The sequence below is a fragment of the Elaeis guineensis genome, chromosome 14 (assembly GCF_000442705.2).
Source record: "Elaeis guineensis isolate ETL-2024a chromosome 14, EG11, whole genome shotgun sequence".
Taxonomy (NCBI): domain Eukaryota; kingdom Viridiplantae; phylum Streptophyta; class Magnoliopsida; order Arecales; family Arecaceae; genus Elaeis; species Elaeis guineensis.
Genome location: NC_026006.2, coordinates 50565411 through 50581332, shown reverse-complemented (window position 1 = coordinate 50581332; position 15922 = coordinate 50565411). Strand labels below are relative to the sequence as shown.

The following is a 15922-nucleotide window of genomic DNA, read 5'->3' as shown; positions in this document are numbered from 1 at the left end:
AAGCCGAGTGCTGTCAGGTGACAAGAAGCAAATATAATTATGTGAAGAGGCACAATTTGTGTGTTCTCCTTGAATGATTTTTATTTTGCCGGGTAAGACAGTTCTCAAACAAGTGCAACTGCAGAATAAAATTTTGTCTTTTCAATGTTTTGGACAAAATGAGCATCAGGAAAACCACAGAGACTGCTGGAATTTAGAGAAAGGAAGGATAAGAAGGATAAGAGTGCTGAGATATTAGGTCTATGTCCACAAACTTTCAAAATTGCTTCAGATAGAAACTTTACCGGTTTAAGGTTAGGTATTACATGTCCTTGATCCAATGTTTGCCTTACCCAGATATTAATTACAATGATAATAACAGACTACATGTTATATTTGTCGTAATGTGGCGGATCTTGGAGAACATGGAAATGAAATTTGTTCCAAAAAGACCCAGATTAAGTATTCAGGTCTCTTGAAAGTTGGATCTTGAAAGACAGCACTAAATGTTCCAAAGCGAGCTCGAATATAGAATAGAAGGGGAAGACAAACCCTTACCTTGCTTATACATGTTCGGAGGAAAAAAGTTCGTATGACATTAACAACCACATTAAATCCATAAACATTTTAAAATCACGGGTTGAGGTACTTGAACATGCTGTAACAAACATGTCTTGCAGGGATATATGAATAAACAAAAACTGGCACGGATCAATAGGAGCAGGCATATACAGTGTCTTGGCACACGACAATATATATAAGCCAAAGACAAAAGCACTCATAAACAAAAACTGTTTGTGTTGCAGAATAAGGAATTGGACTAACTACAACACTTTTTCATCTACCAATGCAACAAGTACCACATTTCAAAACCTGGTTGAATCTACTGCTAACTTGTAATAAAAGTCTATTGCACATATTTATGTGAGCCCCAGGAAAAAAAAAAAATCAATACATGGACTCCAACTAGATGAAACATCAAATAGAACAACAAGTAAACCAAGGACTGCAACTGCCTCACCGAGATAATCTGGCATGACAGAGAAAAATTCAATCCTTCACCTTTTTTCCCATCAGAAATCTCAAGGAACACCTCCCAATCAAGTCAATTGCCCTGCCACATTGTGTAGCCAAAAAAGACAAGCCTCCATAGCAAAGCTCTGAGTGCCAATGAAGATCATTGCCATCTCCAGCTCCTCTATAAAATTCTCATTAATAACAGCTAACAAGTACTCAAAAGAAAGAACTCTAAGCTTTGGGTCTTCTGAACTCAAACCAAATCTCGTAGTGGTTAAACAGCAAGCTATCATGGGTATGCTTCCCAACATACTCCAATCCCAGCTTCGTCAGCCGTCTTGTACACTCATCACCGCCTAGTCTCGAGCAGAACTTGATGTTGTGGGAGACAAAGATCCGACCTTTCTGGGGCTTCAGCCTCTCCACCAGCCTCTCCAACCCCACCCAGACGAGAGCGTCAGGCATGTGGAGGAACACAGCACTGGCATAGATGAGATCATAGGAAATGCCATCGCCGAAGCGGGTGAAATCCATGTCGTCCCCCGAAGGATATGTGGCCGCTTGTGGAGGAGGCCCTGCGAGGGGAGCTCGTAGCGGAGGGCCGCCATGAGGGAGAGCTCGTCGCGCTCGAGGCAGTGAAAGCGCGCGGGGTCGAGGTAGCGGATGAAGTGGAGACCAACACGGAGAGTGCCGCAGCCGATCTCCAAGACAAGGTCGGAGGGGACGAGGGCGACGGCGTTGGTGAGGAATTCGAAGACGTCACGGCCGCCGGCCCACGGCTCGCCGTAGTTGCTGTGGTGCTCCTCCACCAGGAGCTCGCCGGGGCAGGGGAGGGCGGTGTGGTTGCCGGCATCGTCTCCCTCGTAGTGGGAGATGCCTTTGAATCTGTAACCAACGGAAAAAAAAGGTTTTGTAGAAGGAGTTGCACGAAAGAGAGGGAGGGGAAGGGAGAGAGAGGGTGATGGTTTACCGGCGGAGGTCTTCGAGCTGTTCGGCGCGGGTCCGGGGGTTGATGCCCTTGCGAAGGGAATGCCAGGCGGCGGGGGAGGAGGGGGTTCTTGGATGGAGTTAAGGCTGAGCTGAGATTTCAGCCAGGCGATGTCCTTCGGGGTCGGGGAGATCCGGTCCCGGGATCTGGGGTTGGCGATGATGGAGGTAGCGCCGCCGCCTCCAGCGGCGATGGTGGAGATGGTGGTGGTGGGGCAGGAGGAGGAGAAGAAGGGGGAGAGGGAGGGAAGGAGGACGAAGAGGAGGAGGGCGGTGGTACAGGACACAAAGAGGAGGAGGACGGGGATGCTGACGCCATTGGAAGGGGGAGAAGCCATGGGAGGGTGGGCGGAGGTGGAGAGGATTGGAGATTTAAGGACGCAGCTGGTGGTGGTGGTGTTCTGCCGCCGAGGTGTTCGACGGCGGGCCCGCTACCGTGGGCGCACCAGTGCGTGCGGCAACACCAACACAGACTGAAGGGCTTCGGTGCGGTAATACATGGACATTCCGTGGGAGGACCATCTTGGTTCTGATCTCCGGTGAAAAGGATTCATTTCTACTGCATACTTAATTTCTTCCACCGACTGAAATCTTGCACGCGTACACACGTGATCAGTTTATGGGAGTGATAAGAAAACATGATAAAAATAATAAAAATATTTAATCTCACATGCAATTCACTTGGCGATGAAGGCGAACTTGCGAACAGTGGCGTAGTAGAGCTGGTCATGAGCTGGATTTTGGATCGAAAGTATATTCATTTTTAAGTTAGAGTCGAAGTTGATTTTATTTAAATTTTATTTTTTTCACAAATTGTCCCATGATCAACTATCATGGGACTCGTTTTTCCTAAACAGCATAATAAATAAATAAAAAAATAATATCATCAAAAATAAATAAATAGTTTAATTTGAAGATGGAGTATCTGGGTTGGGGTAGTGGTAAAATCAAAAGGGATGGTAAAGATACCATCACAATCCTATCTCCCATGAAAAAATAAACTCATCAAATAGTGTAAGTTATTTCAAATGTATCATCAATATTAACCAGGAACATTGTTTTCAAACCTATTATGCATTAAGATATAGTTCTTACAGTCTTTTACAACACGAAAGGAGATAGAAAAACACAAAGAAAAATTTCTTAACCTATTAGAATGCCATGGAGAAAGCTGAGTATTAATAAAATGACTTGGATATCATTGGCTCGAAAAATTGATAATTGTTGAAAAAATAAATTTAAGAATCTCTAAGTTTTGAATTATCTTACACCGAGAGAATCAAAACTGAATTTTCTTTCTATAAATCGGATCACTATCAAACCACACAACTCCTGAGTCAAAAGTACAATCATCAGATGGAATGTACTTGATTTCCACTGCCCAAATGCCTCCAAGATGAGTGTTCTTGGTTTTGAGAGAGTTTTTCAAATATTTTTATTTAGTACATTGAGAGACCATGTTTGAACACTATATCTCTGTATTTCAAGACAGTTTTTCAGCATTTTCAGTTATAGAAAGTTATCAAAATAACTCTCAAAAATTGCATTCTAAGTTGGATCGAGTTTTGCCAACATTGATGATCCAAACCCAAATTTAAAAATCAACATCTCTCACTCGCACATGATGGGCAAAATATTAATCTCATCTTGATAATTTCATACATGCAAATGAGTCATGTGACCCACTATTACAGTGGTATCATAGATGCCTCGAATTTACAGCTCTGACTATGCTGTGAAGAGGCATACTGTGAAGAGCTGAGCCATATACATGTCATGAAGAGCTACCTTCATATGAACTGAGTTGATCCTGATATGAGCTGAGCTGACTCTGATATGAGCTCCTCTATACTGATACGAGGTATCCTGAGCATCTATCCTAATATAAGCTGAGGCTAAAAGCTATAAATATCTCACGAGGAGAGCACATGAAAGCAGGCTAAAATCTCTCATGATTGACAACCTATGCAATTAATAGGTGAGACTCTCATCTGCCATAAGGTGACACCACTGATTCAACAAGGCAAGAGATTAGGCATGATCTTTGAGGTTATTCAAAAGGGATATTCATGGGATCGTGCAATCTCACAGCTAACAATCCAGCTGTCCGATTCCTTTTATATAAATAATTAGAGCCCCGAGGATCCAGGTAAGTTCGATCAAATTTTTCTCAGAGAACTCGTTGCTACTTCTATATTCTCTATTTTTTTGACTTGAGCATCGGAGGATCCTCACCGGATCCACAATCTCCAGTATGGAACTTGTTTTGCAGGTTGCTCTAGCACTAGCACCACTGCTCAAGGTTTCTAAATGTCCGTCCTCCGATCCCGATCGATTTAAGCAGCAACAGATAGATGAAGGGCTTAAACCTTTGCATTCATGGCTTAAAGATGGATATCTTCCTAACTTTCCAATGCCGTCGCTTCTCGATAGGCAGCCCGTTAGGCTGACAATCAAGTTCAATCATTGGCATCGAAAATTCTTCTATCTGTTCGATCGGTTGTCCCTCCATTGATTCAACCGGCCCAGTCGATGCCAGTCACGGCTGATCAATTCAGACAACTCTTCTAGCAAGTTCAACATCTGACGATCGTAATCCAAACGGTCTAGATCTTTCTCATACCCTTCCAAGTGGCACTACTGGCATCTCCTGCAGTGACACCCTCACTGAATCTGACTTCCTGGCCATCATCACACCCCGAGCGACCGTGGACACCTCTATAGAGTCTAAAGAGGAGTTTCATTACATTGCCTCAATACAGTCTGATCCTATGGATCATCTAGACACCGACTAGATCTAGATTGACCATCTCCAAATCGAAGGAAGTTCATCACATCACCGCAACACAGGCCAGATCCGAGGCTTGGGGGGGTGGCAGATCCAAAATTATTCGTATGCGATGCCCTCCGCTCGCATGCCTTGGCATAAAAATCACCCACAGTCGAGGTTTGGCCTACGACTGTGCTGTGGCCACTTATGAGGGGCCCCAAGGTATGTTATGTTCATTTATTATGGTCCAGGTGGACAACCTACAGGAGAAAGTAGTGGAGCACATACTGAACATACGTAGACGTCCCACAACATTCTAAGATAAAAATGAAGCATAGAAATGTATGGAGATGGTGGAACATAGCCATCCAAAGTTGGATCAGCATTAAATGGGTTCGATGCTTAGGTCAAGGCCGATCCAACCGACCCAAGCTAAAAAATCTATCATCCGAGGTAAATCTTTCAAATCCAAGGTAAAAGCCTTCAAATCCGAGGAAAATCCTTCAAATCTAAGGTAAAAACTTTCAAATCTGAGGTAAAAGCATTCAAATCCAACATAAATTCTTCAAATTCAAGATAAAAATTTTCAAATCTGAGATAAATCTTTCAAATCTGAGGTAAATCCTTCAAATCCGAGGTAAAAACCTTCAAATCTGAAGTAAATCCTTCAAATCCGAGATAAAAGCCTTCAAATCTGAAGTAAATCCTTCAAATCTGAGGTAAAATCTTTTAAATTCAAGATAAATCTCTTCAAATCCGAGGTAAAATCCTTCAAATCTAAGGTAAATCCTTCAAATCTAAGGTAAAAGCCTTCAAATCTGAGATAAATCCTTCAAATCCGAGGTAAATCTTTCAAATCTGAGGTAAAAACCTTCAAATCTGAGGCAATCCTTCAAATCCGAGGTAAAAACCTTCAAATCTAAGGTAAATTCTTCAAACCTGAGATAAAAACCTTCAAATCCGAGGTAAATCCTTCAAATCTACGATAAAAGCCTTCAAATCCGAGGTAAATCCGAGGTAAAAGCCTTCAAATCTGAGGTAAATCCTTCAAATCCGACGTAAACCCTTCAAATCTGAGGTAAAAGTCTTCAAATCCGAGGTAAATCTTTCGAATCCAAGGTAAAAGCATGCAAATCCGAGGTAAATCCTTCAAAGCTGAGGTAAAAGCATACAGATCCGAGGTAAAATATACAAATCCAAGGTCCAAGCTATTGGAATTCTTATGTCAGGGTATGTATGTTTCAAAAATTTATTTTCTAAACATAGCAGCAGAATAAAAGATTAAAACACTTTTAATCTATATCATGCATGCATAAAATATAAATCACAAGGATCTAGTTCATATGCTGAAATTGTACATATGCTGAAATTTAATATGTGATCGAATCACATACCTGTTCGTAATTCTTTTCTTCAAATCTGGATCTGAAAGACGAGATTTTTTCTTAGCCACACAAGTATCCAATCTCTATAGGTATCCACTTGGGATCAACCTGGAATAGCCCTCTTAAGATTGAATTTTTTTTCTCTAAAAAAATTCAGCCTGCAAATCTGAATGAAGCCTGGATCACGATCAACTCTTTGATTCTTTACTTGATCTTCTTCTTCTCTTGCTTTCTTTCCTTTGGTTTATACTGGTACTATGTGCTGGAAACCAGCAACAAGAGATGCCCAACCGTCTTGGATGTGGAAGATGATGGGACGCCCAAGAGGTGGGGCATTTGGATGCCCAAGGGAGAAGAGAAAGGGAGGAGAAGAGAGGGCGGGGCCACTCCTATGGGGCGTGTGGGTTGCTGGTTGTGATGTCTAAAGACCTTAGAGGAGGCCCCCTTTAAACAGACATAAGAATTGAATCCTATTCAATCTCATAATACAAGTCCTACTTACATTAAGTTTCCTAATAACTTAATTTATTCAACTTTCTTTAGGAAACCTATTAGGTGCCAACTCTTAGAGCCCTTGCACCCACTAAATCACACCCCAAAGTGCACCCAAGAGATGCCCCAATAGGGATTCACACATCCTCTAAAGCATGGTCACGTCCAACTTGATCAAATCAAGGTGGCGTCCTAACATAACGATCAAAAAAATTAATTAGGGACTTGCACCCTTAATTCATTTGATCTAAAATCTTAGATACCCAACAATTGAAGTCCAATGAATCTAATTTATTTAGGTTATTAGCAAGTAATTAAGTTTAAATTATCTTATTAAATAAGAAATTCAGATATAAAAAAAAAATTGGATCCAACCATGTGCTAGCAAAGTTACTCTGAACCCAATTGGATTTTTCTAAACCCAATCGACACTTCATAAGTCCAATTGCTTATTCCAAGTCTAATCTCTTTGTTATGTGACCCCATAAGTTCAATTATATCTGATAGTGAGATATACAATGATCTTTATCAAAGTATCATAAAAATTCTTTTCAATGGGTCAGAACAATTCTACTCTAACTCATCAAGGATTGTTGATCCAGAACAATCCTAGTGAGCTCTCACAATCTATCAGTAATATCTAGCAGTATGTAGTGACAACCAAGTAGAACCGAAAATAAATCTCAAGACATAATTAACGTGTGATTCAATCTCTCTATCGTGAGTTTCGACTAGATGGTAGATCATGGATAAATCGTCAAACCTCAATATCAATTATATAATAGATTCGATTAGCTCAAGTCCAATTGCGATTTCTAAGGAAACTTTTTTTCATTAATCATATTGCTGTGGCCACAGACTCTCAGATTTAGCCTCTCAAATTGTATAGAACTATTTCTTTCTATCGAAATTGATAGATCCCATCTTGACGCGCACCCTCTTCCTACAGTGGACCAACTGTTGCCAACATCTACTACAAGGGCTCATTGAGATCCATATTTATGTATCAGTCAAACTCCAGCAGCCACACTATAAGCAACAGTATCATCCTAGGTCAAAGGATCATTCACACAACTACAACATCGAGACAATCTCTGACGATCGAATAAAAATCTAAGTGATCTCTCGTATGGTCACGCTCAGTATTAGTTGTTCTCTAACAACTACCCATACTCGTTGTTCAGTATCTTTACACTGTAGACTAAAGACTCATCTATCTCAAAGAAAGTGATCTGTACATCGGTCTATTCAGATCAATAACCTTCCTCATGATGATTCTATGATCAGAAGCATTTAGGAATTAATATATGTTTCTAATTCTTAACACTTTGAAACTATGTATCGAAAGTTAATTTCATAGACGATTCAAGGACACATCATACTTGAATGAGAAATAAACTTATCGTTTTATTGATCAAATCAATATATAAAGTACAAAATTATGTCCTAGATTTATTATAATGTGTCAGCCATATTGATTTCTAGGACATACATCTAATAATCTCCCATTTGGATTAAAGCCAATTAGCTACTAATCTAAATTTTATCTTCTCAAGGTGGACTTTCATGTTCAGCTAGCTCAATTGCTTTGTCAGCAAATCTACCATGTTGTCTACGAAGTCTTCTCTTCGTACTTCGACATATTTCTTTTTGAGATAGTTGCGTATGATATGATACCACCGCTCGATGTGCTTTGATTTTTGATGAGATCTCGGCTCTTTAGCAAGTGCTATGGCTCTATTGTTATCGCAGTGAAGTGGTATGGCATCCGATGTCATAATCCCAAATTTTGTGACGAACTTCTTGAACAGAAGTCTTCCTTTGCAGTATTCAAAGCAGTGACATACTCAGCCTCTGTGATCAAATCCGTTATGATGGGTTGCTTGAAACTCTTTCAGCTGACTGTGCCACCATTGCAAACGAACACATATTCTGACATAAACTTTCTATCGTCAGGATCAGACATAAAGTCTGAGTCAATATACCCCTCGACTCGCAACTCAGAACCTCCTCCAAAGATCAAGAATAAATCCTTAGTCATTCTTAAGTACTTAAAGATGTTCTTCACAGCTATCCAGTGCTCTTCATCTGGATTCGACTGATACCTGCTCGTGATACTCACAATAAGGACAATATCAGGTCGAGTACACAACATGGCATATATGAGGCTCCCTATGACTGAGACATAAGGAATCCTACTCATGTACTGAACTTCCTCAGATGTTGTCGGACACATCATCTTAGAAAGATTAATACTATGCCTAAGAGGTAAAAGTCTTCTTTTGAAGTTTTTTATGCTGAACCTCTTCGGCACTTTCTCTATGTACAGCTTTTGTGACAAACCTAGCATCTTTTTAGATCTATCCCTATAGACCTTTATTGCGAAAATATATGATACTTTTCGTAGATCTTTCATGAAGAATTTTTTAGACAACCATCTTTTGACCATGGTCGGTATGAAAATATCATTCCCAATAAGGAGAATATCATCTACATCAATACGAGAAATATTATTATGCTCCCACTGATCCTTTTATATATACATGGTTCCTCTTCATTTTTTATGAAATCAAACGAATTGATCGCATCATCAAAATGATGATTCCAACTTCAAGAAGCTTGCTTTAATCTGTATATGGACTTTTGCAGCTTGCAGACTCTATAATCACCATTACCAAATATGAAACCCAAAGGCTGCTCCATATAGATATCTTTCTCAAAATATCTATTCAGAAGAGCAATTTTCACATCTATCTATCAGATTTCATAATCATAGTAAGCTGCAACAGCAAGCAGAGTACGGATAGATTTCAGCATAGCTACAGATGAGAAGGTTTCTTGATAGTTAATGCCCTCACGCTAACTATAACCTTTTACTACAAACCTAGCTTTATAGGTCTCTACCTTACCATCGGCACCTATTTTTTTTTTATAGATCCATTTACACCCAATGGGTACGATACTCTCAGGTAGATCCACTAAGGTCCATATTTTGGTTGAAGTACATCGAATCAATTTCTGACTTCATTGCATCTAATCATTTCTCGAAATCGATGTCAAACATCACCTCGTTAAAGATATTAGGATCATCATCATGACTTTTATCTCCCACAAGGAGTATTTTCTTTACTGTTGGAGCACAATCCCGGCTCCTCCCACGGACCTTTGGTGCAGCAAAACCAGCAACGAATAGATCTGGAGACTTCTGGACACGATCCAAGGCCCTTGACGAAATCAGCCTGGTTGCTGTCTTCTTCGTCAGCCTTTCGTTCCAGATGAAGAACGCCTTTGAAACCACCTTTAAAAAATCCAAGATCTGGTACCCAACTAGATCAGACCTAGACTGAGGTCCTTCAATTCGTAGATCTTAAATTGAGATATTCTAGATAGGGAAGAAGATAGATGGAGACAGACCTCGCAGATCTATCCTGCTGCAGCCTTTCTTGTAGATCTGTTGATGGAGATCTCACCCACGCCTCAAACGACCTTAGATCAACTTCAGATCTGAGAGGAACTTGTACCAACCTCTTCTAAAGAGATTCCAGATCCTGGATCTGATGTTTGGGTGGCTGCAAGAGAGGAGGGGAGCAATCTGGTTGGCGGCTGCAAGGAGGAAGGGGCTAGCGCCTCCCTTCTTTCTTTCCTTATCTGGACCTGGCGGCAAGAAACCCTAGGGTTTCTTGCTCCTGGGGCATGGAGGATGGCTGGAGAGAGAGGAAGAAGAGAGAGAGAGACTTGGAAGAAAGAGTCGTCTATTATTTGGCTTGATCAAACCTATGCAAGTACATGTATATATAAACACCGAATCAAGTGACCCAAACCCAAAACTCCCTTGACCAACTCTATGGGAGATTAGGTTAACCCAAGCCCATGTACACCCATGACTCGACCTAATCTCACCTATCCTGAACCCAAACCTGGCCCATAAAGAGTTGGTCCCTTGAGGCCCACATAACCTAGACCTCAAGAACCTGAAAAGCCCACAGCCTTTCAACCTAGGGCCCAACTAGCCCTAAAGCCTCCATGAAGCCCTCATGAATGATGGACCTTGGCCTTAGCCTTGGTCCCCTGGGCCTTGGGCACACCACCTGGATCATAACAATCTCCACCTTGGTGTCCCAAGGCCTCAACCAGCTCCACTATGTCCTTGCGACTGTAGACCCATTTGCAGCCAATGGGCCTCTTTCCTTACGGCAACTGCACCAATCGCCACGTCTGGTTCTGGTGGAGAGACTGCATCTCCTCGGACATCGCTTGGACCCACCGCTCTCTGTCCTGGCTCTCAATAGCCTCCTGATACGTATATGGGTCTCCATTCGCTGTCACCAGGGCATATGACAGCATCTCCTCGAAGCCATATCGGTCCGGTTGCCTGATGGTCCTCTTGGGCTTGTGTAGGGCAACACCGATATCAGTCTTCGGTCCAGCTCACTCCTACTGGACCTCTCCACCTCGATCATCCGTCTGAGTCCTCTCCACCTATGGAGACACCTTAGGTAGGTGCTCCACCTGAATGTCATGTCCTCCAGTAGTACCTGCAAGAGGCAAAATCAAAGAGATTAGCTGTCCAGCAGCGCCCTGTTGGATCTCCTCCTGCTGCTCCTCCATGCCTGCTCATCTCTGTAGGATTGACTCCTCATCAAAAGTCACATCCCGACTAATGATGACCTTCTTTTTCAAGGGATCCCACAGCCTGTATCCCTTGACTCCTCGCGGATAGCCTAGAAACACCGCCTTGCGTGATCTGGCATCTAGCTTGCTCCGCTCACCAGCTCCAATGTGCACATAGGCCGTGCACCCAAATACCCGTAGATGGCCCAGCCCAACTGTCCTCCCAGACCACACCTCCTCTGGAAGTCTGCCATCCAACCTGGTGTGAGGTGACCGATTGACCAAGTAACCCGCTACGTCTACTGTGTCAACCCAGAACTCCTTTGGAAGCCCTGCCTGCAGCCTCATGCATCGTGCCTTTTCCAGAAGTATTCTGTTCATCCTCTCAGCCACCCCATTCTGCTGTGGAGTCTCCTTAACTGAGAAGTATCTCCTGATCCCACACTCCTTACAGTAGTCCTGAAACTCTCTGCTGGTGTACTTCCCGTCATTGTCTGACCTCAGACACTTCACGCTCCTCCCCTTCTCCTTCTCCACCTCAGCTCTCCAGATTTTGAACTTGGTGAAGACCTCTGACTTCTCTCTCATGAAATAAATCCAGAGTTTCCTTGAGAAATCATCAATCAGGGTTATGAAGTATCTGGCCCCATTCCTAGCTAAAACTGGGGTTGGTCCCCACACATCCGTGTGTACTAACTCCAGAGGGGCTGCACTGCGAACTGTACTGATGTTGAACTGAACTCTCCTCTGCTTTTTCATCTGGCAAGGCTCACAGATCTCCCCTGTAGCACCATCCTCCAGATCAGAGATGAGTCCTCTCCTGCTCAACTCCCTCAGCCCCTTGTCACCCATGTGGCTTAGGCGGTAGTGCCACATCCTGTAAGCCCCCTGCTGGTCCTGTGCTGCAGCTGCTGCATCAGACCTCTGGTCACCATAGATCCCTCCATGCGATAGAGGTTATTGTCCAACCTCCTGCCTCTCATCACTACCATAGCTCCATTAGAGATGTTCAGTACTCCGCTTCTAGCCCTACTGTTGAAGCTGTATCCACTGCGCTCCAAGTAGCCTAGTGACACCAGATTCTTTTCCAGCTCCGGGATGTGCTTTACATTTGTCAATGTCCTCACAATCCCATCAAACATCCTCACCCTGACTGTCCCTATCCCAGCCACCTTGCAAGGATGATTGTCGCCTAGAGTCACTGATCCCTCATCTATCTTGGTGTATGTCGCAAACCAAGACCTGTGTGGTGTGTAGTGATGTGAGCACGCAGAGTCTAGTGTCCACTCCTCTGTGTAATGCCTGTGACCATCTGATACCACAAGTAGATCATTCTCCACTTGTTGTCCAGCAACTGCACTCACTGATTCTGAGCCACTTCTTTCTCCCTTCTTGCTCTTCCATAGTGGACATTCTCGCTTGAAGTGCCCGAACTCATTGCACTTGAAGCATTTCACCTCTTTCTTTTCCTTCCTGGACTTGGACCGCCCCCTGGACTTGCTTCTGCCTCTGCCTCTGCCTGTCCTCTCCCCTACTGCCAAACCCTCATGGGGAGCCCGATCTCTGGTCAACTTTTTCCTCTGCTCATTAGACCTCAGTACCGAGACCATGTCCTCATATTCCAGAGTCTCCTTGCCATAGAGCAGTGTAGTCACCAAAGAGTCATATGATCCTGGCAGCGAACACAAAAGCAACAGGGACTTGTCTTCCTCATCCAGCTTCACCCCGATATTTATCAACTCCGTGCACAACTGGTCGAACCTCTGAATGTGGCCAATCATATCAGATCCCTCCTATATCCGAAGACTGTACAACCTCTTCTTCAACATCAGCTTGTTGCACATATTCTTCCCCATATACATGGTGTGCAACTTCGACCAAAGGCCCTTCGGGGTCTTTTCTTCCAGCACCGAATACAATGCCGCATCCGCTAAACATCCTCTGATCACTGAGCATGCTTTCTTCTCCAATGATGCCCATTGTCTATCTGTCATTCCCTCAGGCTTCTCATCCAAAGCCTGATCCAGATCTACTAGCACCAGAAGATCCTCCACCCAAATTTTTCACATGAAAAATTTTTTTTTGCCATCAAACTTCTCGACATCGACCTTCATATTGCTGCCCATGACTGGATCCAAGCCAAACAAGCAATATAAATCAAGAAGTGTAGAATATACCTTGATGGTACCTTGCTGAAAATTTTCAGTACTTGAGATCTTCAACTTCTCGTGCTTGGAACTGCTTCCTCACCACCGTGGCTCTGATACCAACTATTGGAGCACGATCCCGGCTCCTCCCACGAACTTTTGGTACAGCGGAACCAGCAACGAATAGATCTGGAGACTTCTGGACACGATCCTAGGCCCTTGACGAAATCAGTCTGGTTGCTGTCTTCTTCGTCAGCCTTTCGTTCCAGATGAAGAACACCTTTGAAACCATCTCTAAAAAATCCAAGATCTGGTACCCAACCAGATCAGACCTGGACCGAGGTCCTCCAATTCATAGATCTCAAATCGGGATATTCTAGTTAGGAAAGAAGGTAGATGGAGACAGACCTCGCAGATCTGTCCTGCTGCAGCCTTTCCTGTAGATCTGTTGATGGAAATCTCACCCATGCCTCAAACGACCTCAGATCAACTCCAGATCTGAGAGAGACTTGTACCAACCTCTTCTCAAGAGATTTCAGGTCCTGGACCTGATGTTTGGGTGGCTGCAAGAGAGGAGGGGAGCAATCTGGTTGGCGGCTGCAAGGAGGAAGGGGCTAGCGCCTCCCTTCTTTCTTTCCTTATCTAGACCTGGCGGCAAGAAACCCTAGGGTTTCTTGCTCCTGGGGCGTGGAGAATGGCTGGAGAGAGAGGGAGAAGAGAGAGAGAGACTTGGAAGAAAGAGTCGTCTATTACTTGGCTTGATCAAACCTATGCAAGTATATGTATATATAAACACCGGATCAAGTGACCCAAACCCAAAACTCCCTTGATCAACTCTATGGGAGATTAGGTTAACCCAAGCCCATGTACACCCATGACTCGACCTAATCTCACCTATCCTGGGCCCAGACCTGGCCCATAAAGAGTTGGTCCCTTGAGGCCCACATAACCTAGATTTCAAGAACCCGAAAGGCCCACAGCCTTTCAACCTAGGGCCCAACTAGCCCTAGAGCCTCCATGAAGCCCTCATGAATGATGGACCTTGGCCTTAGCCTTGGTCCCCTGGGCCTTGAGCACACCACCTGGATCATAACATTTACTTCCTCCATAAGCATACCTATATACTTTTTAGGAGGTCGGGAGTCCCTGTTAAATCTACGAGGTAGTAAAGAGACGTCAATTACTAGCTCATGAATAATGGGTTCCTGAGGATCTATAGTTCTTTGCTCTTCTGAGATCTCTTCGAGCTCAACTAACCTCCCACTATCATCATCCTGAATAAACTATTTTTTTAGGAATATGACGTTTACATTATGATCTTGTGGAAAGTAGAAGTAGTATCTCATTGATTCTTTTGGATACTCTATAAAACGAGCTATTACAGATATATCCTTCAATTTATCAGCCATCTGTCTCTTCATATAGGTCGGATATCTCCAAGTCTTAAGATAACCTAAACTCAGCTTCTTGCCGTATCATATCATATACGGTGTGGTAAGAACAGACTTTGATGGAACCCAATTCAACAAATGAATGGCAATTAATAAGGCATGTTTTCAAAGAAATAAGGATAGATCAGTGAAGCTCATAATGGACCTGATCATTTCTAATAGGATCCTATTCCTCTTTTCGGATATCCCGTTGAGCTGAGATGTTCTGAAATGAGTCCATTGAGAGATTATACCATTGTCCTTAAGATATCTCAGAAATTTCTAACTAAGATATTCACCTCCTCAATCAGATTGAAAAACTTAATGGGTTTATCAGTTTGTTTTTCTACTTCACTTCTGAATTTCTTGAACTTTTCAAAAGCTTCAAACTTATGTTTTATCAGATATACATATCCATACCTAGACAGATCATCGATAAAGATAATGAAGTAGCTGTAACTATCTTTGACCTACACATCAAATAGCGCATACACATCGGTATGTACTAGGACAAGTAACTCAGTGGCCCTTTCTCCATATCCTACAAAGGGTAATTTGACTATTTTTTCTCGAAGATAAGATTCATAAGCTGGATACGACTCTGGGTTAAGAGAGCCAAGGATCTCATTCTTTTTCAATTTATTTATCCTGTCCTCTCCAATATGGCTTAGTCTATGATGCCACAAGTACTTTTGATTAATTTCATCTCTGAATCTCTTTTGACCTATAGTACTCACTATTTACTCATTCAAATTCATATTCACATCAACATGCAAGTGAAATAAACTATCAATTAAAAGACCTCATGCAACCAATTTATTTCATAAATAAATGGAATAAAATTTTTTATTGAAATTAATTTCAAAACTTTTTTATGCTAGCACAGACATGAAAATCAAATTTCGATTAGCTACAGGAATAAAATAACAGCCTTTTAAATCTAATCTAAAATTAGATGATAATCGAAGAGGATAAGTGCCAACGGTCTCTACAGTAATTTTTACTCCATTGTCGATCCGAAGGATCGTGTCACCTTTTCTCAACCTCCTACTTTCTATTAGACCCTGTATTAAAGTACATATATGAGCACTCGAACCAAAATCT

At 42.6% G+C, this 15922-nt stretch overlaps 1 protein-coding gene across 1 annotated transcript; it reads right to left on the bottom strand.

Annotated features, from left to right (window-relative positions):
• Window positions 1-843: 843 nt before the first annotated feature.
• Window positions 844-2547, bottom strand: LOC105057762 (uncharacterized). Its single transcript, XM_010940452.4, is given in 4 exon segments — window positions 844-1541; window positions 1544-1881; window positions 1967-2048; window positions 2051-2547. Coding segments are annotated over 4 exon segments (1005 nt in total). The 5' UTR covers window positions 2322-2547; the 3' UTR covers window positions 844-1227.
• Window positions 2548-15922: the final 13375 nt, after the last annotated feature.